This window comes from Martes martes (assembly GCF_963455335.1).
Source record: "Martes martes genome assembly, chromosome: 8".
Taxonomy (NCBI): Eukaryota; Metazoa; Chordata; class Mammalia; order Carnivora; family Mustelidae; genus Martes; species Martes martes.
In genome coordinates, this window is record NC_137895.1 from 30,084,969 (window position 1) to 30,110,450 (window position 25,482).

At 36.9% G+C, this 25,482-nt stretch overlaps 1 protein-coding gene across 1 annotated transcript in view; it reads left to right on the forward strand.

Moving 5' to 3' along the window:
* The window catches only part of ATP2B1 (ATPase plasma membrane Ca2+ transporting 1), a 125,428-nt gene that overhangs the window by 62,985 nt on the left and 36,961 nt on the right, over positions 1-25,482 (forward strand). Inside the window, exons 3-8 of the mRNA XM_080811182.1 lie at positions 11,075-11,272; positions 16,993-17,247; positions 17,339-17,464; positions 21,279-21,419; positions 23,849-23,887; positions 24,638-24,799. Of these exons, the coding sequence (XP_080667308.1) occupies positions 11,075-11,272; positions 16,993-17,247; positions 17,339-17,464; positions 21,279-21,419; positions 23,849-23,887; positions 24,638-24,799 (921 nt within the window). The remainder of the gene's footprint in view (positions 1-11,074; positions 11,273-16,992; positions 17,248-17,338; positions 17,465-21,278; positions 21,420-23,848; positions 23,888-24,637; positions 24,800-25,482) is intronic.

Below are 25,482 nucleotides of genomic sequence, written 5' to 3' on the forward strand. Positions count from 1 at the left end.
AGCAGGGGAATTGGCATTCAGGACAAGCAAACTATGGCAAGCCATAGCCCAGTCTGAGGAGACAAAGTGGGGAGACTAACTGTTAGGAGGAAGTTGAGGAGGATTGTTTTGAATATAACTTGACTGGAGAAGAGCAGGAGTTCGAGGTTATGGTGGTTTCTCACTGGCTGCAGGTGGTAGGCAGTTTGCTCTTACTGAGGCATGTGGAAATCTTCCTCCTTCCTGCTGGTCATGTAAGTTGAGATGAGTGCTACGTGCATGAGAACTCTCCCTTCATGGCTTCCCGACTACGTTTTAAATTAGATTTTCTTGATTCATTTTCATGTTTCCCCCTTTTGATTAAGATCTTTCTCAGAAAGCATCACTGATTAAGCGTCAGGTTGTTCTTTTTGATGGAAATATTTTTGTGTGTTTGTGTCTTTTGGTGCTTAGAAGGACCTTTTCCAGGAGTCATGTCCCATATGAGGGTGAGGGAATGGGGACTAAGTAGCGAGTGGAAACCATGGAGGCCACATTGGAGTAACAGGGAAGATAGAAGGAGGGGCTCTCATGCATTTCCCATTCATAGATTCATATCTTATCAAGTCTCTCAACTTCAGATCATCGGAGAGCCTTGAGCTAGCATTCTGCCGGCTACATTATTTTCATGGCCTTCAGAAATAGCAGGAAGGACTGAACTCAAAAAGGGGTTTGAGGGTACCACGCTTCTATTTCTCATTGTCCCCAGAGCTTTTGGAACTCTCCTTTGGTCCTGCTGTTGCCACCAAATCTCCTAGTGCTGACTAGGAAATTCCAGGTTGGCTGGTCGACGTACTTTTTAAGCCAAGTGGGTTGCTCAATGATCTTATGTAACTGAGTTTTAACTTCCCCAGAAGTGTTAATCCAGGTGCAGCAGGTGGTGTTGGCGACAGCACAGACTCTTCCTTGCTCAGCTAAACGATTATCAAGGACTGTCCTGTTATCAACTTTGGCCAGAGAGTGTAAAGCTCTTTTTTGGGCAGCTGTTGTCTTGGCAACTGATTCTGCACTATCTCTAAGAGTTATGGAGAATTACCTGATCCTATTCTTGTTTACATATACTCCTGATTGAGGAAATACAGCCCTGCTAAAGGAAGTGAATCCTAAATCATGAAAGCCTCCTGCTAGGTCCTTTATCATTTGACAATGTGAATACAGGGGATTTGACCAAAGAAGGTTCCTTAGTTGGATTGTCGGAAGTTAGGGCCACGGTCAGATATCTTAAAAGGCCTTGCCTTGATATGCACTAGTTGTTGAGGCATTTATAGGCCCAAGGAGAATGATAGCCACCACAGACAAACATAAGTCCAATTGGGGCACAAATCACTCTCACTCAGATGGCACTGTTAATAGGGTAGAGATTTTAATGTTAAGTCCAACAGTCTGAAAGGCAAACCCCTCCTTTAGCATTGGCCTTGGAGAAATGGATAAAGGTGTTCTCTTTCCAGGCCAATGCCAGAGTAAAAGAAAGAGAAGGAAAAAAAGTTTCTTGTTTAAACTATGAGGTTTTGATTTGGCATCAAGAGAGTAAGCAGTCAGCCTTTATGTCGGCTACTTCTTTTTCTAGTCTGTTTGATTTGGAGGTCTCTAACGTCTGTGCAGGACCAGGTGTTAGATGGAGCCTTCTTCATTCATGAGATAAATGTTCAAGGTTTAAGTCCCTGAAGTTTGTCTGCCATCTGGGTAGTGAGGAGGACCTGGTATAGTCCCTTCCAAGTATAGTCATGGGCAGTCTTTGTTCTTATTGATTCCAGATCCGAAGTGTGAGAGAAAATTGGAAATGTTCCTTTGAGAATGGTAGCTAGATTTTGAGGAAATTAGAATTCAGGATCCAGTCCAATTTGCAAGTTTATAACAGAAACTCCAAGACAATTAACAGGATTAGAGAAAAATGTAAACATAATTTTTCTCTCTCTGCAAGTACCCTCATTTTTTATAATAAAACTATTTCTTTGCGTTAAACTTTGCCTGGTTATGTACATTAGTGCAGCAAGAATAGTGATTAACCATCCAAACTCTTTTTAAAACTGTTTTGCTGGAATTTTGTAAGCAAGGTACCAGATTGGTTTTTTCTTCAAAGAACTTCATTGGCTGTGTAAAGTCAAACTTCACTCCTTAAAACTCTCTTGTTTTATCTGAATCTGTGCACATTTCTCAACTATGATATTCCAGCCAAAGCTTTGGTAATATAACAGATGTTTCTCTGTCCTGATACAAGAAGAACAGATCCTTATTGAATTTATGCAGATAATTGTCATGAAGATAAAAATACTCAGTTTCATATTCTGGAGGGATCATGTGGAGAGAAAAAGCAAATGTTTTATTTTATTGACGAAGGTGCGTATGACCAAATTGTTGATAGCTTAGGAGAAACGAAAAGGTTTCCTAAAATCTGAAGAAGCAAAACATTAGAGAACCAGTATTGTTTCAAACAAGAAGTCGTAGAAATTATAGTCACCCTACTCAGTTCATTCAGTCTTGTGTTTTTAATTCTTGTTCTGCTTGAATTCAGTTTGCCATTAGTTCTGGAAATTCTTACCCAGTTCAGTTTTATTATCTTAAAGTTATCAGAGAACTGTCCTTTCCTGAATCTCTTTGAAGATCAAGTAGTTTTTCAGGAACACTTGTAAAAGCCTCAGAATAAAACAATAACTGTCTGTAAATGACCAAAAGACTTCAAAATGGCCATGGCTAAATGCCTGATGAGAGTTCATTATAATGCAGCCAAGATAAAAATTTGGTGATTTTTGTGACAGACTAAGTAGTAACTAGAATGAGTGTTAACATGATATCAGGACATACAAGATCTTTAGAAATTTCATGCTATTTTTGCTTACATTAACAACATTTCCACACAAATATATTCTAGGAAGGTTTAACATCACCTGTTTGACAGTACTTCCCATATAATTTAACATACCGGGCAAGTCTAATTAATTTAACATCTCCTTCTTTATAAGGAAAACAAATCTTTGAAATGTTCCAAGGACCCTCTGTAAAAACCTAAAGTTAGTTCAAGATCAAAATACTACCTTTAGAATTTGATTTGGGAGAAGTTTGTCAAGAATACCAAAAGGCTTGGACACTTAGGATGTCAGGTCACTGTGAAACAATACTTGGGTATTGATTTAACCAAAGTGACAAAGATTTTGCAGGAAAATACAGAAAGTTACATATTCGTAAAAAGCCTTAGCTTCTTTAGTATTGAAAAGAATCAACTTTTTAAAAAAGTAATCAAAGATCTTATGAGGACAAAACACACAATGTTTCTTTTTCTAGGCAGATTACATTAAAAGTAAAGAAGAACTTGTTTACAATAGCTTATTAAGGGCAGATCAGTAATTAAGAAAATATTGTGCTTTTAACAGAGGAAAAGAAAATTCTAATTTTGTACCACTGTCCTTTTGATAGTAAAACACTTTTTTTTAAAGATTTCATTTTTAAAGATTTTTATTTTTTTTAAAAGATTTAAAAGATTTTATTTTATGTATTTATTTTAAAGATTTTTTTTTTTTTAAAGGTTTAAAGAGAGAGTGAGTGCAGAGGCTGGGGGGAGGTGGAGGGAGAGGGACAAGCAGACTCCAGTGAGCAGGGGCCTGACTATCTGGGCTGGATCCCAGGACCCTGGGGTCATGACCTGAGCCTGAGTCAGACACTTAACCCACTGAGCCACCTAGGTTCCCATACTAAAACTCATTTTTAAATAAATTTATTTTAATCTTAACCAGCTTGACCACACATTAAAATCTCCAAATCTTCCATTTCCAAAAACCTACCTTTCTTTTTTACATTTAGATTTTATCCTGTCTTTGTTCGTTTCAAATAACCAGCCTCTTCTTTTTTTAAATAACCAGTCTCACTTTGTAACAGACTTTCCCTCAATAAAAGTGCATGTCTGGGCACTTGGGTGACTAAGTCGGTGAAGCATCTGCCTTGGGCTCAGGTCATGATCCCAGGGTTCTGGGATCGAGTTCCACATCTGGCTCTACTTCTCCCTCTCTGCCCCTTCCCCCTGCTCACGGTTCTCTCTCTCACAAATAAATAAAATCTTTAAAAAAAAAAAAAAAGTGCATGTCTATTCCTTTCTACCTTCTTTTACCAAAAACCCACATCCAAAATTTTTTGCATATGGAGATGTTTCCCTTATTATTCCTAGTAGTTTTAAGCACGTGTATTAATTAGAATTCTTAACCCTTAGCTTAATTAAGAAGTAAACAGTTCTGAACTGGCCTTTCTATTAGCTTTCTGTGAATTGAAAGACTTACAAATACTTTCTTATGATTGCTGGAAACATGCTTTTTCATAGAATATTTTTAAGCATGCCTAAAACGTGTATACTCTTAGACCCAAATATCTGTAGTTCCTCTGTAAAATGAAGCAAAAAGCTTGTATGTTCAGTAATATATGTTTCAGTATTTTATCTTACTTGGAAATGATCTGTATATTTAATGAATTTAACTTAACTCATCACTTAATTTAGCAAAACTTTAAGGTTTCAGGTTACCAGAAAGATTTGGGACGATTATTTGAAAAGTTCACCTAAAACCTTTTTATCCTACTTAAATTTAGTTTACTCATTCTTAACAGTTAATGTTTAGATTACCCACAGAAGTTGGATCTAAGTTTTCTAGTAGATAGAATAAGTTAAGGTTATCTGCTCAGATGGCTGAAGCGAAGTTTCAAAAGACCCTTCCCCCTTTTGTTTTTCTTCTGATAAGAATTACTTCCTTGAAGTTTGTACTTTAGCATTTACACCTCAGGAGTACAAGGAAGAATGGGAATTACAAGCCTTTAAAAATCAATAGGGGATGTTTTGGGATTGGGAAAAAGAAATGGGCAGACTTTGAATTTGCCTCTAGATTTGAATTTCTTTCCTTTTTTTTTTTTTTTTAAAGATTTTATTTATTTATTTATCAGAGAGAGAGAGGGAGAGCACGCACAAGCAGGCAGAGTGGCAGGCAGAGGCAGAGAGAGAAGCAGGCTCCCCATCAAGCAAGGAGCCCGATGCGGGACTCGATCCCAGGACCTAGGATCATGACCTGAGCTGAAGGCAGCAGCTTAACCCACTGAGCCACTCAGGCGTCCCTAGATTTGTATTTCTAGTTTTACAAAGATTTGTAAAGAATTGGGTTGCCACTTAAATGACATCATAGCTTAATCCACCCATCCAGCTGCATTATCCTCAGTACAGAGGAGAGCACCTTAACAAAATTTCCTCTCAGTCACCGACCACTGCCTCCAGTCATGTTTTCTGCCTTTTTGTGTATTCACTAATCTCTGGAGTTAATCCAGTTATTAAAATGTTAGAGGATTTTCTCTGAGTTTAAGAAGTTATTTAACTATAGCCCTCCGTTTGGTCTTTAGTGTGGCCCTTGACCAAGAAATGAAAGCTACCTGAGGAGAATTGCCTGTAGCTTCAGGTGGTCTTATTTGAAAAGGTAACTGTTTAATAGTCTCTTCAGAGTGGAAAGGCAATTCAGACAGGATTACTAGAATGAATATTCAAAGAAAGAGGGGAGCTGTATGAGAATTTTGTCAGTCTTATAGCCTTTTGTTTTAGGTAACTCTTGTATCTTCACATTTTCATTAGCCTTTTTACAACAAATCTTTCATTAAAGCTATTTTGGAATTTTGAGGTTTGGGGGCTTTTGCATGCCAGTAAAAATAGGTATCTCATTCTGTTTAATTTGATAATCCTTGCTTTCAAGTTCACTTCTTAAATGATCTTACCTAACTGGAACATGTCTCATAATGGCCATTGTAATTCTACATTGTCTTTAGTAAGATTTTGCCATTTTTACAGATATTTACAGCTTCTGGAACCATAGTGTCTAGATATAAAATAGACAGGTATGCCAGAAGGTGGCTTGCTTAACTTTCTGGATTTTAAGGATCCCATTACTCGAAGTAGAAGTACATAAAACAAAAGTGTTTTCACCAAGAAGGGTAACATCTTAACAAAAGCAGACCTGAGATACAGCTGGAAAGCTAAACCAAAAGAAGGGAACTTGAATCCTAGAGGAGACTCACTGAACCCAAGGGAAAAAGACAACTCACAGAAATGAAGTGTGCAAGGGGCTCAAGGAGTGTTTTGTGGGACCCACAAAACAGTTGTGAGGTTCATTAGTTCCTGGGGGTTCAGCTCCTTCCGATCCCACTTCTGACACCAGGTAATAACCTTAAATGAAACAAGTGGTAATTTAATTAAACAGTTTAAAGATAAGCGTATTCAGGGATAGCAGTGATGTTGCAAGTCAGGGCAGGCAGATATAGTGAGCCATAGGCAAGTCAGAGGAGACAAGAGGGGAGGCTAGCTTTTATTAGGTTCTGAGAGGAGATTAATAGAGTTGTTTTGAACCTGACTTCATTGGAGAAGAGCAAGAGCTCAGCGTTGTGGCATTTTCTCACTGGCTGCAAGTGGCAAGCAGTTTGTTGTTCTTGAGGCATGTGGAAATCTTCCTCCTTCCTGTTTGTCATTTAAGTTGACATGAGTGACACATGTATGAGAACTTTGCCTTCATAGCATCCTAGCTCTATTTTATTTTATTTTTTAAAGATTTTATTTGTTTATTTGACAGAGGGAGACACAGAGAGAGAAGGAACACAAGCAGGGGGAGTGGGAGAGGGAGAAGCAGGCTTCCCACCGACGCAGGGCTTGATCCCAGGACCCTGGGATCATGACCTGAGCCAAAGGCAGCTGCTTAATGACTGAGCCGCTCAGGTGCCCCCAGCTGCATTTTAAATCAGGTTTTCTTTATTCATTTTTACAGCTACCTTTGATGGTTTTTAAAAATACATTTTCTGTTTGTGAAGGTAATTAGGCCATGAGGAGATCAGTGCTAAACATGCCCTTTGCCTCACTGTCACTACACTACCATCAACTGAGCCAGTGGTACTAGGCAGAAGATTTGTTATATTTATTCATAAGTTATACTTATTGATTTCATGTCACATGTACACTGTTTTTAAAATTCAGACCATGTAGTCTCCTTACTAGTTTCATCAGCTTAGCTCTCTCCCTTTGCCTAAGAACTTTGCTTTCTCTCTCCTAACAATGGAAGCCTCTTCTTTGCACTTAGTGCAGGATAACACTTACACCCTGGATTCCATTCCCCTTGCCTCTTCAAAGGCTTTACTCTAGTGTTAGCCTCTGTCTCTTGTGTTGTCTTCTCTATATGATTATTTCCACTGGTAAATTACTTGCCTTAATATCTAGCACTCAGCTTTTTAAAAACCTAATGGGTTTTATTTACCCACTTTAAATTCACTTTTACTGCTTTATTTTTCTCTGCTGTATCATACTCCTGGAAGAAGTTCTATGACCATAGTTTCCACTCATTTTCTAATTCTTGTTCTCTCTTCAGTTCTTTCTAGTCAGACTTTCTTTACAACACTCTACTGTAAGATTTCTTAATCAAGTTTGTCAGCCTCCATCTAATGAAAGCCAGTCGTCCATTCTCTGTCTTCATCTTACTCATTTGATAGAATCATCCACGTGATATTCATCTTTGTTTAAAAAAAAAAAAATCTCATTTTCTAGACTTCCATAGTATTAGATGAACTTGTTTTTGAGCCCCTCCCCCTTATCCCCACCTGTTTCTTTGGGTTGCCTTTGGCTTTTCTTCCCTTATCTGACCTTCAAATGTTGGGAGGGTTCCAAGGCTCTAGTCTCAGACCTTCTCTCCCATCTTTCTGGGAACTCTCATTGGGCCCATGGCTCCAGAATCCTCTGTAATACATTGATGATTCTCTGATTCAGGCCTCTCTCTGAGTTCCAGATACGGCTAGCTAGCTGTCTCACAGACATCTCCTCTGGTTTATTTAATGGGCATCTCTTGTGTAAATCTTTAAAATGAAAACCATTAACTCTTGCCTCTCATTTTTCCACTCAATTCTGCGATTCCCAAAGCCTGCTCTATCTTGGTAAATGTCTTTAGTATCCATCCATTTAAATGTATAGACACCCTTCCCCCACCCTCCACCCCCAAAATACTGATACTGTTCTTTATTCTTTCTCTTTCTTTCATCCACATCCAGTCCTTTAGCAAGTTCTATCTGATCTTTTTGCAGGATAATTGGTAGATCCAATTAAAAACGCAGATACAGGCAGGCCACCATCATCTCTTACTTTGTACAGCAACAACCTCCCTAACCTCCCTAATGGTCTTTTCCCTATGCTCTTGAACTCTTCAGTTTATACTTTGCACAACGATTAAAATGAGATCAGTTATTACTGCAGTGCTTTAAAACCCATCCATTGTAGAAAGGTTTCTGTTACAGGTAGAATAAATACTAGTCTTCTCTGTGTTACTTAGTCTCTTTGTTTTGGTGCTATACAGTATAAGCTTCTGAATGTATAACTTGTTCACAGTGATTCTTCCAGATGTAGAATAGTCCCTTGAAGTAGTAAATATCTATTGGGGAACAGACTATTTTCATAAAACCTTTAACTTCATTATATTTATATTATATAAGTTTATTATTTTATATTTATGGAAATTAATTGCCCCCCCAAGTGTAACTAAAACCTGTAGTGTTCAGTTTGTAACTTGTCATCCCCTTACTTAATAGCTGTTATTCTAAGTTTATGATTTGATACTTTGTACCTTCTTCTTGGGCCCTTCCAAAGAACTTTGTAAGTTACACCAACAAATTTTAATGCCCCTCCCCCCGCTGAAGAAGTTAAGTCCTGTATGCAAAATTTCAGTAGGTGAAGTGGAATCTAGGCATTCTGGTTACTAAACCAGATAACTTTATTGATGTTAATATCCTAGGTGTGTGCTTGGTGGTGGTACAGAAGAATTACAATAACTCTTAAGACCAGCTGATTTTTGTTTTCTAAATTTCCTCCAGTTACATTTTTAAGCTGTCTTTAGCTCTTTGGCTAAAGACATGTTTTTATCAGCATTAACATAAAATACTGGCCTCTGTTATAACCAATGTAAGTTTTGGCCGGGTTTTTTTTTTTTTTAAGATTTTATTTATTTATTTGAGAGAGATCACAGTAGGCAGAGAGGTGGAGGGGTGGGAAGCAGGCTCCCCACTGAGCGGAGAGCCCGATGCGGGGCTCGATCCCAGGACCCTGGGATCATGACCTGCGCTGAAGGCAGAGGTTTTAACCCACTGAGCCACCCAGGCGCCCCTTGGCCAGTTATTTTTATAGTTAATAGTGGTGATATATAAAACTACTGGGTATTATATATGTGTAATTAATGATGGGTCCTATTAAGTGTGAGTTAAACTGGTAGAACCAATATCTTCAGACGAGTTCTTCGCAAAAAAAAAAAAAAAAAATTGGTGATTGACACAGGGAAGGGATGCAGTCTTTTTTAGTTTTGCCAGTAAGATCACTAAAATACAAGACAAAACAAACTTACTATTTAATATCTTTATATGAAAGAAAGGACACTTAATTCAAAAAGCAGCAAGCACATAATCTCAGAACATTGCAAGGTTTAGTTCTTTAAAATAAATTTTGTTTTGTGGAAAACGTCACTACGTTGATTGTCCTATCCCTCAGTTAAACCACAAACCAGTGCTAACTGCTTGTAGCCAGGTGTGATCTGGGAGCATTGCTCTAGTCAGAAGAAACGTGTAGCTCCTAAATTATAATTTGCAAGTTTCTTCTCTCATACTGTCTCTCCCCTGGTCATAATTAGTACTCTCCTTTGATTCGTTTCTTTCTGTTAAACTCTGTCTCAAAGCCTGGAGCTCTGTGGAAGATTTCAGATGATGACTTCTGTCATCAGACAATCTGAAACACTTTCTGCCCAGAATGGACTGACCTTGTTACAGTTGCTAGTAAAAACATCTCTGGAATCTTCTTGATAACGTTAACAAAGTCAATAATTACTTTAAAAAGTTTGTATTCATTTCTTATTGTTTTTTGTAGCAGCATAATTTCTTTGTTCTCTCCTCCACTCTGCCTTCCTCCACATTGAGGTCACCAGCTGAAACACGGGAAACCAGGAGCCTTCCAGTAATCTGTTTTCCTGTCTCCCTCCTCTCTTGTTCTCTTAGAATGAGCTCTTCCACCCCAGCCCCCGAAAAAGATTAAGTTAACTAAATTAATTATAAATTTAAATTCATGATGATAAATTGAAAGTGATACCATGCTGGTACCTTTGCCTCCTTCTTTGATATTTTTAAACAGACTAAGGGAACAAATCATTTGTCACTGCTACGTGTGTTTTCATACCCCCCCCACAAAAATGTAATTGTGTGCAAACTTTGCTTTAGCTAATGGGAATATATTTAGGTTTGATAGGATCAGCAGGGTTAAATTAGAGGAGGACCTGCTAGATGGGGTGAAGGAAAGGCAGAATTGATGTTCACCCAGCTCTCTCTTAACCTCTGCCCTAGTAGCTCTCCACTTCTACACTCAGGCGATAAATGCTGTGTGTCCTGTGATGCATCTTTTCCCTTGCAGTGACTGTGGGTGCAGTCAGTGGCACTACCTATTTCTTAAGCTGGAACTAAATCCTAAAAATAAAATTCTGAAGAAAAATCATCCTAAGTTTCTGGTTTTTGTGACTTGCAAATCTTTTATCAGTACCAAGTATATAGTAGACATTTTAGTAGAGAAGGTTTAAAGTTTAAATTAACTTTTCATTGTTCTTTAGTAAATCAGAGTGAGTTAACCAAGATTCTGTAAGTAAATCAAATAAATACATAATTCCCCATTTTTGGAGCAAAAACATCATAAGTAAAGGTCAGGGAGATGTTTAATTCCAATATAAAACCCATCCACCTGTCATATCAGTTCTGGTCTTTGGCAGTCTACAAGATGGTATAAAGTAATTTGATCAAAAATAAGCAGTTTGGAAAAGTGAAAATTCTTAATCCAATCTTGAGCTGTCTACATGAAATGTCCTTTAAAGGACTGTACACATTTTTCAGGGATTTAAATTCTGTACATTTGGTCTAGTGCATAAAAATCCTATCAAAAGGATCTTAGGAATTGTAATCTAAAGTGCGATGGATATGTTTTGAATAAAATAGGTATTTTCATTTGTAAATGTGAAACTTTTCACTGAAATTTGTTTCTTTTCACTAGGTTTAAGTGGAAACCCTGCAGATATAGAGAGAAGAGAAGCAGTGTTTGGGAAGAATTTTATACCTCCTAAAAAGCCAAAAACCTTTCTTCAATTAGTATGGGAAGCATTACAAGATGTCACTTTAATTATACTAGAAATTGCAGCCATAGTATCATTGGGCCTTTCTTTTTATCAACCTCCAGAAGGGGATAATGCACGTAAGTAAATTGGGGAGGGGAAAAAAGAAAAAGACTTATAATGTATGATGTTGGTAAGTTCAGTTCATTTGCATACTTAAAATGTAATAATAATAGCAGGTCAGCATTTATTGACCATGCTAGACACCATTCTAATAGTGCTTTTAATAGTTCTTCAAATAGTCCATCTCAGATAATTGGACAGTAACATTATGAGATGGTGTCACTTCTAAGTGAAATACAGAGGTTAAAAAACCTGCCAAACTGTGCTGTACCATGTGTTGGCAAGGAGCTAAGCCATATATCAGTGAGGTTTGTGGCACTTCGAACACTATATTGAGATAATTACAGTTTTAATTTTGGTGTGTGTGTGTGTGTTTTTTTAATTTTGGGAAGCATTATGAAAACAATATTTTTTTCTCTTACCTAATTCATTATTTTTCAAGTTCTTAAGTTGTGTTATTATATGTATGATTTGGGTAATTGCTTTGACATTCTAAAAATGTTTCTACTATGAAGTTTCTTGACCAGTAGAAAAATACATCATACAATGGTAATGGTGTATCTATCTACTTTAACTTATAGCTACAAATGGTTTTGTTTTTCTCCCACCTTTCTGTGTTCATTTCTTTTTTAAATTTCTTACTCTTTTTAAAAAGCTTATTTAAAATAGATATTCTTTGATGGTACATTCTGTAACTGCTGAGAAATCTAGCTTGGGTTTTGCTTGCTGTATTTAAAACTGTAGAGTGAACACATAGTAGTTTTTATATCAGAAGAGTGATGGACCAATATTTTTGTTCATAAAAACTTTATTCTTACACCTTTTAAGTTATGAAAAGTTTGATAAATATTTGCTAACTCTAAAAGTTTGGCTTAGGCAATGATTTAAAGTAATTCCATAAAAGGTGTGCCTGCAGCTCATTTGAGAGTTTTGTTTTTTGGGGGTTTTTTTGTTTGCTTGAGAAAGTTGGTCACAGAATACATCATTTTATCTGAGCCCAGTATGGATCAGCGGTTTTCAGCAGCAGTAGCACTGTTTATATTTTGCATCAGAACATTCTTTGTTGCCTGCATGGCACCACCTTCCAGTGGAGGCAGCCAGAATGCATCCCCATATTGCCAGTTTTCTCATAGGGGGCAAAATTGCCTGTGGCTGAGCATCACTGATCTAAATAAGAAAAGATTTAGGCAGTATTCTTGTCAACATTGAGCCAAATTATTTTTGAAACTTGTCTTTATTTTTGTTAAATAATACATATTTTGCTGTAGAAAGATGAGGAGGGAAAAACGGCAATTCGTAGGAAATAATATTCACCCAAAATCTCACTTCTTAGAGATTACTGCTATACCATTTTGATACATAGTCTCCCAGATTTTAAAAGTACATGTGTGGGTAGACCTGAGGGTCTGTAAATGCGTGTCTTTTATATGACAAAGAAAGGTCATACCGTATTCAGCAACATACAGCTAAGTTCTGTAGTGCTATTTACCCAACTAGCATTATGGAATATTGGGAATTGGTATTCTACATTTCAGTGAGTTGGCAGATTATTAATTTTTTTTATTTTTATTTTTTTTACTTTTAACATTTTTTATTCCCAAGATTATAAGAAGACTAAAAAAAATATTTTTGGTGGGAGTGGATTTTGTTACCAGGACAAATCGTTTTGGAACTTGGACTGCTTTCATTTGTAGGAGATAGTGACAAAGCCCTTTCCCAAATTTACTTAAGGAGAATACTGGCATTAGATCCAACTGGGAAGATAGTCTAGAGTTTTCAGTGTCGTAAGACACTTCAAAAAAGGGTCACAATCTACTAGAAGGTGGTGAAAAGTTAGTGTTTACATTTTTTTTAACATTTATTAGTGTACTCCTTTATCTTTTCATCATGTTATATTTTAACACTAAGTAGTAACTTACTTGAAAGGAAATCTATTAATTGTCAATCTACAGCCCTGGAACTCTAAATTCTCTAGTGTTGTTTGGTGTGAAAATAAGCACTGTAACCTACTCTGTAAACAAATGTTTAGTCACTAGCATAATACTGATGATTCTCAAACTTTTTGGTCTCAGGGCCCCTATACACTCGTAGTATTAAGAATTCCAAAGAGCCTTTGGATTATATGAGTTACATCTGTAGATATCTACTGTATTCTTAATTAAAATCGAGAAATTTAAAAATACATTGCATTTAAAAATTATAACCAGCCTGCTTCCTTCTCTCTCTCTGCCTGCCTCTTTGCCTACTTGTGATCTCTCTCTGTCAAATAGATAAAGAAAATCTTTTTAAAAAATTAAAGATTATAACTAAGTGCTTGTTATAATAGAAAATTATAAATACTGAAGTTACTATTTATGAGATTTTTAAATGAAATAATGAAAGGAGTAGTAATAGTGTTCTTCATTTCCTTGTATCTCTTCATTGTCTGGCATAATTGAAGATAACTGGATTCTCATCTGCTTCTGCACTTAGTGTGTTATGTTAGCACATGTAATGTAGTCTTTGGAAAATTCCAGTACACATTCCTGAAATTTAACGCAGATTACATCTTAGTATTATTATAAACATAGTTCTGACCTTCCTAGATGACACTTTCGAGAACTCCTTCTTTATACTGTTAATGTACACACTTGATGCACCATCCAAGAAATAGCTCAAGTGGAGAACTTAAAGAATGGAGTATTTGCCTTGCAGTAGAGAGTATAGACTGAATTTAGACTGTGCATCTCTCTCAGGTGAATTTACAGGGGACCACTTTGAGAGAAATAGATTTGTACTTGGACTTCACTGAAAGCATTATCAAAATACTTTATACATATATATATGTGTATATATATAAAATTGGTAAACTATAATCCTTTTGTGACTTTGATTTTGCAATTATTTTTTTCGTTGCAGCTACTCTAAAAATTTGTGATGATCATCAGTAGGAAAAGGATTTAATTTCTAGAAGTATTTTACTACCATCTGTTTCAAGATCATTCTAACTTTATCTATATAATCTAAAGTAGAACTATATATGAAATGAAATATGGCACCAACTTGTTTCATGTTCTCTTTTGAAATATTCAGTCTTCTAGTTCTAAATATGCATGCGAGATTTAAAGCTGAGGATGATATAATTGCCTCATAATTCCTTCCCCCCAATCTCTTTCGCATTGATCTTTAAACTTTTTTGGTTATATACCTTATTGGGAAGAAATCTGAGCATATATCTCCAAATGATGCATTTGTGAATTAAATTTATTTAGAGCTGTCTACGTAATGTGTATATTTATATTGTGTATACTGTATTTTTATAGTGTGCGTAGTCTTAAACATATGCAAAAATATAAATTGAAATATTAAAAAGATGAAATGAGGTTTAAAATTTTGATGTTTAATAACCATAAAATACCATTATTGATAGCATGATTGAATATACATTATTATATTTTTTAACTTTGGTTTAACCTTGATTTCCCTTGATTTGGGTCTGAGTTCAGCTTATTTTAGAACTTGGCTTTAATGTTCCTGATAGCTGAAAAGAAACTTAACAACATTATGTAAATCCAAGTGCAGGAAGTGTATTCACTAATGGTATTTGTTTTCACTCCATCCTTCAGTTACATAAACGTTTCTGTTGACATATGACTGGTAAATTCCATCTTCTGCTTTCAATGTGTTGTTCTTGTACACTGTTATAACATTTTTCATTTTTACATTTTTAACCAATGAGATCAAAGCCCATTGAAATGCTTCGTTTGGAAGATGATACTTTACCTGCATTTCAAGTTGGTAAAAGTGGTCAACATGGTATTTCAGCCTTCATCTGTTCTTGAGGCCAGACTTGCTCTACGTAATTCAGAGAGCTTATCTATCTTCTGGGCAAGGGAAAGGGGGAGGAGAAGCTGTCCTACGGCTTGCTTCTACTGTTCAGAACATTGTAAACCATGAATTCATTTAAGTAGTTATTGTGTACAATGATAATGGTCATTTCTTCAGCTCAGCTGTAATTCAAAGAGAAGTTTTAATATTTAGATGGAAGCTAGCACTCTTGATGGGTTGTACTTCTGTCTTCTTTGGCGAACATGCTTTTGTACCCATTGATGGCTGAATCCTGTGGATGGTCCTTGGGTTTTTGTGTTTGTTTGTTTTTCATTCACATCATCCCTTTTATCTCACCACCACCAGTTGATTTTATTACAGTCTCTGTGTTCTGCCTCTTCATCTGTCCCACATACCTTTCCTGGATTAATCTTTATTCAGCATCTTTATACATCAAATCATATCTTTTTTTCATGCTCACGATTTTGGAACTTGCTTTAATCACTTCTAGTATCATTCATTTACTCATTCTCTTCTTTGAATAATCTTTTTCCTGCTTTACCAGTCCTAAGAGAATAATTGACTTTCTTCAGACTTTTCAGCTCAATCCTAGGTAAGAAAGAACTTTTTTATATAGGTATATAGGTATATACAGAAGAACATATGCCTTCATGTGAATTTATAAATAACCCAAGTGAACTTTTAAGAAGCAATGCTTACCTTTACTGTGTATATATCCTCTTTATTTTGCTGTGTTTCATTTTTTGAAATGCTGGTCATGAGCCACTGAATTGATTTTAGACTCACAAATAGATTATAGCCCAAAGTCTAAGTAGCACTGTTTCATTGTTCTTTCTTCAAAATTGTTGACCTTCAATTTTGAGCCTTTGAGGTTCTTTCCTCCCTCATTCTTTTGTAAACTTTTTTGTGCCATAGAGCCTTTGTACTGATTTTAATCTTTCTCTGGAATGCTCTTTCTCTAATCTTTCCCTGGAATGCTCTTCCTCAAACGCTCTAAAGCAACTATATGGCTAGTTCCCTTTTTATCATTTGGCTCCTAGCCCAAATGTCATTGACACTTCAGAGAGGCCGTCTGTGTTCACACAAACCACAGTTAGCCCTTTCTTCACTTGATAGCACATCACCCTCCTTTATTTTCTTTATGCCATTGACTATATCTGAAATAAATTATTTGTGTTTTATTATCTGAATTCTTCATACACTGTCCGCACCTTCCAATCTGAGTATGGGTTTCATGCGAAGATAGTGCTTGTGTGTATTACTTAATGCTGTATCCCCAGCCACTCAAGTACTGTCTGGCACCTAGAGTAGGTGCCCAAATAGTTGGTTTAATGAGTAGCCCTTGGCTTACTTTTTCATGTTCTGGAAACTAAGTGTTGCTTTACTCCTATAAAATTGATACAGTAAATAAGCATGATTCGTGGGTAGCATGTAGTATTTAAGTTTTCATGTCCATCTTGTCTAATATATGTAATGATTAGTAGCATTAACCATTGGTCAAGTGTGAAGGAATTCTTAACCACTGCTCTGCCTGCGTTAAAGTGTTCTCTCATTTAATTCTCACAACTCTGGTGGAGTAGGTGGCATTATCCTAATTTGACAGATTAAGAGACGGAGTCTCACAAGTAGGTAACTTGCCTTGAGGCTGTGATTTCATCTTGCCCAGTGTCCTTGCTCTTAACTAGAACCCTAGACTGCCTCCATGCCCTGAAGGTGAGAATCTTCTGCGGCAGGGAACTTGCCATAGTAAGCATTCTTATCATTATGGAATGCTTTGGGTTCAGTAAGGTATTTAGAGTAAAATTAACAAGGTATGTAAACATCATAATTAACTTATAGAATGTCTATTGTCATCAGTTCACAATCTTTTTTTTTTTTTTTGATAAGCATTTTCTTTCTTTCCATATAGTTTGTGGAGAAGTTTCCGTTGGAGAGGAAGAAGGTGAAGGAGAAACTGGTTGGATTGAAGGCGCTGCAATCCTCTTGTCAGTAGTGTGTGTGGTATTAGTAACAGCTTTCAATGACTGGAGTAAGGAAAAACAGTTTAGAGGTTTGCAGAGTCGAATTGAACAAGAACAGAAGTTCACGGTCATCAGGGGTGGTCAGGTCATTCAGATACCTGTAGCTGACATTACTGTTGGAGATATTGCTCAGGTGAAATATGGTAAGTAAACAACGAGCAGTACCTCTTAGGCTAGAGGTAAAGTTGCTGTAATCCTGTTGGCAGTTTAGTATACCATTGCTTTTTGTTTTAGGCGATCTTCTTCCAGCTGATGGCATACTGATTCAAGGCAATGATCTTAAAATTGATGAAAGCTCATTGACTGGTGAATCTGATCATGTTAAGAAATCTTTAGATAAGGATCCCTTACTTCTATCAGGTATGAACTTCTTTCTTATCTTTGCACTTTTTTCTCTTCCATGATTGTATCCTGTTGTCAGCAAACACAGTTTCTCTAAGAGCCTACAACTGAAGGATTCTGTATTTTATGTTAGCTTCTACCCTGTAATCCTTAGGGACTTTTTTTTTTAAGTTGGCAGAGATACTAGAGATCTTTGAATCCAGAGCCCTGTTTTACAAATGAGGAGCCTAAATTTAAAAAAAAAAAAAAAAAAAAAAAAAAATCATCCAAATAAGAGTTTTTGAGTCAGTGTTAGTGTAATGATAAAACTGAAATATAAGCCTAATGATTTCTACTTTTCTACTTTTCTGCCTTATGTTAATTCTTTTGGCCTGTTGATGTATAAAATTAAAGAATGATTGTTTTTAAAGCAAATGAATGAATTCCCTTGGATGTACTACCAAAGACAGGTTTTGGGGTTTTGTTGGTTTTTTTAAATTCTTTTTTAAGAACTGATATAGTCCTTAAAATTTATCTAATCTGACTCCCTCATTTAACTGCTGAGGAATAAATCTGGGACCTAAATTATTTATCAAAGATTACATGACTGATCAACGGTAGGCCTAGCAGCGGCACACATCTACTAGGGAGAAGTGAATTTTCACGTAGGTAAGACGTGCTGAGAACAAAGAGTAGGATTTGTACAGGTAAGGGCACTGTTCGAAATGGGGACGTGGCCGTCTACCTGGGAGGCTCTCCTAACAGTAACTGTGGTAGCTTGACTGAGGTTAATTGGAAATGCAAGGGAAGGGATGGTGGAAAAATTTGCACGCAGCCTTCTAAAATGATGAATGAGAGGGAGCCCCACAGTCTCACACTTGACTCCAAAAGCATGCCAGTTCTTTCACATTTGATTTCTAGGTTTTTACTCTTAATTTTCTAATGTTCTTTATAGAATTTATAAAATTGCCTCTAAGATCATTGTTTATATATGTTTGTTAGACTGAATTATACTGGAGCTTGGAGTGCACAGAATGCTGCCTGTTTGTCTTCTATTACCATTTTCAGGTGTTAATAGAATGCTAACATTTTACATGTCATAGGGAGATTTCTGCCGATTTAACTATGTAATAATTTGGCAGCTGTGATCGTTCAGTTTTCTCGGTGAACCTTATATTTTAATTGATTGAACATGGTTTTACTGAAACCAAAGTCAAACTGGTAACAAGTCATTTAAGTCAAAGCCACAACTTCTGGGCATATACTTCAGTGTAACTGTTACCTTTTTAAGATTTGCAAATATGTGCCTAAAACACAGATTGCAAAACAGCCCACCACTAAAAATCAGAGTAATTACATAAACACCATTATTAAAGGGTAGAGGTCCCAGTTATAATATAGACTTACTTCTTAAGAAAAATCTTGGGATTTGTATACCTTCAAAATTCTGCACTACCAAGAGCGTCCTGTTTGTTTTTTTCTTTACATGGGTGTGCTTGTAATTCATTCCAAGCAGACATATCTTAGATATAGAAGTTTGGTATATTTAAGTACCATGTATACTTCCTTTATTTATTCCTTGCTGTAGTTTTGAGAAACTGTAATTGTTAACTGGATAACATCTATAGTCTTTCCAAGGACGGGGAAGCAATCTAATCAGACCTTAACCCCCACAGACTGTCTGGGCCACGGTATTTGGCGAACTGAGTCGGTATTCTCTTGCCTTTTTGCCGTATATACTACCTGGACTTCTGTGTACATCTAGCTTATTAATAGAGTGCTTAGCTCTTCAGGTTGATGTCCTTTACCTGAACTTTGGTTCTTTTCTATTTTAACGGAGATTGCTAGTAAGCTTTGTGTGGACTCAGGTCCCGGACACACCAAGTGTACCACAAGAACCCTGCAAATTTTCCATGGCTAAGAAAAGACCGAAATAACTTTGCAGAGTCCCTTATCGTAATGTGGGTGGGAAAGTTTTTCTCCATTTATTTCCCTATTCCAAAAATGTACTAAAAAACATAAAATGCATTTATTTTTAAATGTATTCTCATGATGCCATCCCTCACTGCTGTTCTTGGCTTTTTAAATTTAGATTTTTTAAAAGCAGTTATTCAGTTAGCAGTGGGGATATGACCAGAACAAAAACTGTTTACTTTGCCTGAGCACATTAACCACCAGCATCTGATTACCTGTGGTAAGGAGGAATAGAATGTAAAAAAGTTGAAATCTGCCAAAAGCCAGAATCGTTAAAAGAAACAAGTTGCCTTTTACATGTAGAAGTTGCTCAATAAATACTGTTTCACTATCCTGAAATTCATTTCTTGTTTGCTTTGCCTGTTCACTGACAGAGAAGCTAATAATCAGTGAAATACTCAGAACGTAGAATTTTAAAAGCAAGAAAATCAAGGGCACCTGGGTGGTTCAGTTGGTTAAGCATCCGTCTCTTGATCTCTGAGTTCAGGCTCTGCGTTGGGTTCCATGCTGTGTGTGGAGCCTACTTAAAACAGCAACAACAGAACAAAGAATAAAAGCAAGAAAATCAAAGGCCTAAAATATTCACATTGGATAAGTTGCCCAGTAATTAGTAGACAAATATAATTTTTTAACTACTGGAATAAATACTTATGCTTTATGACATTATTTAGCAAATAACCTTTGTGCGTTGACTTGGCAGATAAAATGGTGGTGGGGCAACAGAACCTGCCCATATGGTTGTAAACTAGGAGATCAAATAAATGTGATAACTGTAAAGAAGGCTTTATTGGGAGTTTAGAAAAAAAGAGTTGCTTTTGAAGGCCACTTAAAATTCACAACAATATTACACTAGAGAGATGCGAAGCCTTTTAATTAGGAAAGGTGCAGAGGTAGCCGTACAAGTTGGAGAATGGTCAGCAGACTTAACCGGCATTGTAGTAGAAGAATATGCCCTTTGTCCCTTGCCCAAGCTGGATTGAATCTTTGTCTTGCCACTTAATTGTTGTATAACCTTGGGCACATGTTTAGAAAATAAGAAAAAATAATGCCTGCCAACTTTCAAGATGGTCGTAAGGGATAGGCAGAATACAATCGACGTCCCCATTTCTGTTCCATAGCTTTCCATCTTGGCATTTTATGTTAGAGTAATGGATGAAAGGTTTGAAGGGTTGGTTGATCTCAAGGTGAAGACTTTGGATTTAATCCATTAGTTAGCGTAGAATCAGAGGTCTTTGAGCCATGAGACATTTGTGACAAAATTCATGTTTTAGAGAGATTAAAACTGATGTCAGGACAAATTGGAAAGACAGACTAGCTAGGAGGCTGTTGCAGTAATGTAGGCTGGCTGGGTCGAAAGCTGGTTTAGGAAGAGATATGGGTTTGGGTGTGGTAAATAGGGCATTTTGTTGCTGTGGAGTCCTTTTGGTTATAAGCACATTTCTTTTTTAAGCAGTGTGTTTCTCAGAAGTGTCAATAATGATCATTGTAATGATTTTACAATTAAAATTAATGTGTATTCCTTGAATGCCCACAGATTCCAGGCAGTGTGCAAAGGCACTTTACATGTGTGCCTTTATTTGAGTCTCATTGTTTCTATTAAGGGTAGGTACTCTTATCCTCATTTTATGGGTGAGGAGTTGAGATGTGATAAGCTCACCAATCTCTCATGATACATGAGTGGTGGAGTGCACTTTGAATTCAGATGAAATGGATTACAGAGTTAAACCCTTAAGCCTAAGAATTTAGGTTATTTAATGTCTTATTGAAGTTATCTTATTAAGTACTGGATATGAAAGACAGTAGGACTAAAGTTTGAAACGTGAAGGTAGGAGGGAAAACACCTAACAATTTTTAAAAAGTACATTTTCTGTTGCTGTAGGTACTCATGTAATGGAAGGCTCTGGAAGAATGGTCGTTACTGCTGTAGGTGTTAATTCTCAAACTGGAATTATCTTTACCTTACTTGGAGCTGGAGGTGAAGAGGAAGAAAAGAAAGATGAAAAGAAAAAGGAAAAGAAAAGTAAGATCAGCAATTTTCTGCGAGAATTGGTATTTGGAAATACAGCAGCTGGTTATAAGAACTGGCACAGAAAAAATATACTTCTTTTATGAGGTTCTGATATGAAATGTTCTATAAAAAGTTACTCACTGTAGTACTTTCAAGTGGTAGAATTAGTGGAGTCTCTTCCATTTCCCAATTTTTCTTGTAGACATCACAGTCCATCAAGGGCTTTTAGTGAATGCATCAGTCCCTTTTACCGTAGCCAGACAAATTCAACATCTCCTCGAACACTTTCATTGGCCTTTATTGTTTTTCTTTAGTCGTAGTGTCTTTCCATTATCTGAGCAGCAAAGTGAATTAAACTCTCACTTCCAATTTGCTTATCTATTCTGCTTCTTCAGTCATAACTTTGTCAACCATATCACATTTTGGTCTCCTTGAGCTTTTCATCTATTTCAAGTTTTCTGCTGTTCACATTTTCCTCATCTATACTTCAGTCAGTGGTTTCTGGACATAAGACAAAGACTTCCCGTTAACACTTACTCTGTTTATTACATTTAGCCCAAAGTGTTCAATATCAAGATTTTAAGAAATTTGATCTCAACCCATTGTATCTGCTGTCCCTGCAAGTGATCTATCCTCAGCAAAAATTGATAACCATAGTTTAGCCACAAGCACCTTACCAGAAACTGTCATGAGTAGGGAAACAGCTCAGAATTATGCAGCTGGAGGCATGTTACTTTTCTTAAAAAGCCCTCCCCATCCTGCTCTAAGTATCTCCTGTACCACCCTTTTCTCCCACTCAGGTTTGCGCCTACACAGTTCTTTTTCTTTAGGGTGACAGCAGTTTACTGTGGTTTAGCCACTTGGATTTACTTAATTTTACTTAGGATAGTAAGTCCATATTTCTCTCTTACACATAAGTATTTTGAGATCTTCTAAAATAAAAACCTTGCTAAAATCTTGGTTTGCTTTAACTACAACCACGATTTTAATATCTGGATGTTTTATTTTTTGGCTTTCATCTTCAGCTGCAAAATTTTTAGTTCAAACAAAAACATACTCGAAAACTGACTGCAAGTGAAGGTTAGCAAGACCCCCCATTCTAAGTTCTCTTGTCCCAGTCCTTCGATAGCCCTCCAGGGGCCTCCTTAGGTTTCTTAAGGTGGAGTGGAAGGCAGTTTGAAAACCAGTGATAATGATACCACTTACTCAGTACTGTGTGCATTATCTCCTTAATCCTTAAAACCCTACAACGTACAGATGAGAAACCTACTGAGATGCTGTGCTACATCCTAATTTGTAGGAGTCAAAGGTCAGTGGACCCTGTTTAAAAAGGAAGGGGAGTTTGCATCATGACTTGATTCTTGTTGAGCCCACTGTGTCTTTTCTAACAAGTACAATTTTTTCTAAGATCGTATATCTCTTTTTTGATTAAACCAGTCAAGAATATTCCCAGGAATGAACATCCAACTCATTGTCTTATCATTTTTTATTCTTGGGGTTGTGTATTTGTTTTTGTTTTTTTCCTTTATGAAGTGGGGCATTTTTCCATCTGTGGACGTCAGCCCTTCTCTCATTCTCTTGACGGCTTTGGCTATTACCCAGAAGCAGTTGGGGGTAGTCTTTCTCCTTAACTTCTTAGTCTAGAATGTAGCTGTCTGGTTCCTCTGAACTCAGAGCCTGTCGAAAGGAGCTAGATACTATCTCCTCATCTATCATGAACAGCTGTTCCCTCTTGACTCTATTCCACGTTTCCCAGTTTGAAGATAGCTCTTCTAGATAGAGAAGGTGGGAGAAAAATTGGCTGAATGGGTTCTGCCTCCTTTCTCATTTTCAGTATTACACTGCCTGCTCCAAACAATAGATGTATTCCCTCCCTGATTATTTTATTGCTTTAGACATTCCCATGCTTTTTTTCTCCAGATTGAAACTAATTGCTGAATTGTCTTAACTGGTACTCCTACCGGCCCATTCTTTTCATTCATATTCTAATTTTACTTACTTGCCTCTCCTGTCTTTTCTGTGTGGGTTTTGCGCCCCTTCCCAGCACAGCTCTCCTGTGTGCCTGTTACCTTCATGACATGTCTCCCTCCCTCTCCCTCCCTCCCTACCCTGCCCTTTTCTCCTTTCTTAGAATTACATGTATATTGAGTTTGAGATCTTCCGGTACCATATTTGGGTCATTGCAGCATATAAAAGAGTAAAGTCTTACGGAGAAATCTAAAAGGTATAGATGCCCCAAATTATTTTGGAGTATTTTCCTTAGTGAAGACCTAGGAAGTGATCGACCCAGCAGGTCTTTGCCACCCAAACGCTTTCTATCTGTACAAGCACACACCATTGTGTAACAATTCTGTTATAGAAATGTGAACTCCCTCTGCATAATTCAGCATGGCTGTCTTTATTTCCTTTGGAAAGCTTTAATTCCCATTTTGTTCCTACAGATAAGAAACAAGATGGAGCTATTGAGAATCGCAACAAAGGTAAGTTCACAAGGATAAGAGTACAGTGAGCTTGTTTTCATTGTATACAAAAGTATATCTACTGTATACTGTATTCATCCAAAAGTAGGATTCACGTAGCAGGGGAAATCAACAGTTTATGTTAACTTGGGTTAACTTCTCTTCCTGCCAGTGCCTTAGTCATTTTGCCTTTACAGTGGCAATAAGATTTTAACTATGATTTGTGGTAGTAAGCTAAGAAAAATCCAGATGTAGATAACTTTCAACGTAAGCACTTCAACTTTTTTAACATTGGTTATTATAATATTGCTAGGAAAAATATGTAAGAAATAGAATATACAACTAAAATGGTTTCTTGCGCTTACTTAGGTGTGTAAACATGTACATTTTTTCTATGTGGTTTACACATAATGTTCTACATTATGGTCACATCTGGGAGGGATTTATAGTGTTTGGAAATTAATCTTATCAAACACAACACGAGGGGAGGGAAATGATTTTGGTATTTAGTTCTTACTTTAAGGATCCCACGTTTCTTCTTCTCCCTCATCCCTGTTACCTGGCACAACATTCTCAAATCTGGTACAGAGATTCACAACCTAGTATCACTATTGTCTTATTTTCTTTGGCTAGACATAGATACCCATGCGCACACAAAGCCGAATATTTAAATCTTTTCTAGTTTCTATAAGAAACTGATATGTTTCAAAATATTAATAGTTTTGCGTGCATTAAAAAATGTAGTGAGGTTTTATTTGCTCTTCTGTGTAGCGAAAGCCCAGGATGGTGCAGCCATGGAAATGCAGCCTTTAAAGAGCGAAGAAGGTGGAGATGGTGATGAAAAAGACAAAAAGAAAGCAAATTTGCCAAAAAAGGAAAAATCTGTCTTACAAGGGAAACTTACAAAGCTGGCTGTTCAGATTGGCAAAGCAGGTATGATATACAGAAGAAAATAAGGTGTTTTGCTTTTAAAATATGCTGACCTTCTGCTTGAAAATGGCCTTTATGCCCACTTAAGTCTGCAAATTCTTGCTTTGTGAGTGGAAGGGGGTTTAAAAATATTTTCAGTTTTATCCACAGACTACCAGGTCTTTGAGTTTTGCGGATCTTCGTGATGTCATTGCAGCTGAGGGGCTCTTACCCCATTATACATGGAAGGAGCTAGCAGTAAGGGGTGAGGTTAGGGTTAGTGCCAAAGACTGCCCATACTCTCATGTCTGAATTTCTCAGGATTTCTGGGAGCAGTAGAGAAAGTGCTAGTAGTGCTGTTGGTTACTCAAAGCAGATTACCCAAATATTTTTTATTTTATTTTTTTAAAGGAGTGATTGATTGAAGAGAGAGAATCAGGGAGAGAGTGCGTGTGAGGGAGGGGAGGGGCAGAGGGAGGGAATCCTCAGTCCTCCCTGCAGAATACAGAGCCTGAGGCAGGGCTCATCTCCGGGCCCTGAGATCATAACTTGAGCAGAAATCAAGAGCCGGACACTTAATCGACTGAGCCACCCAGGTGTCCCCCAACTTTATTTTAATAAAAAGAAATTTCGCCACACATTTTGCTCATCCTTTTATTGACTATGAAGAAAACAAGATACTTGTTTCTCTAAAAATTACACTTTAC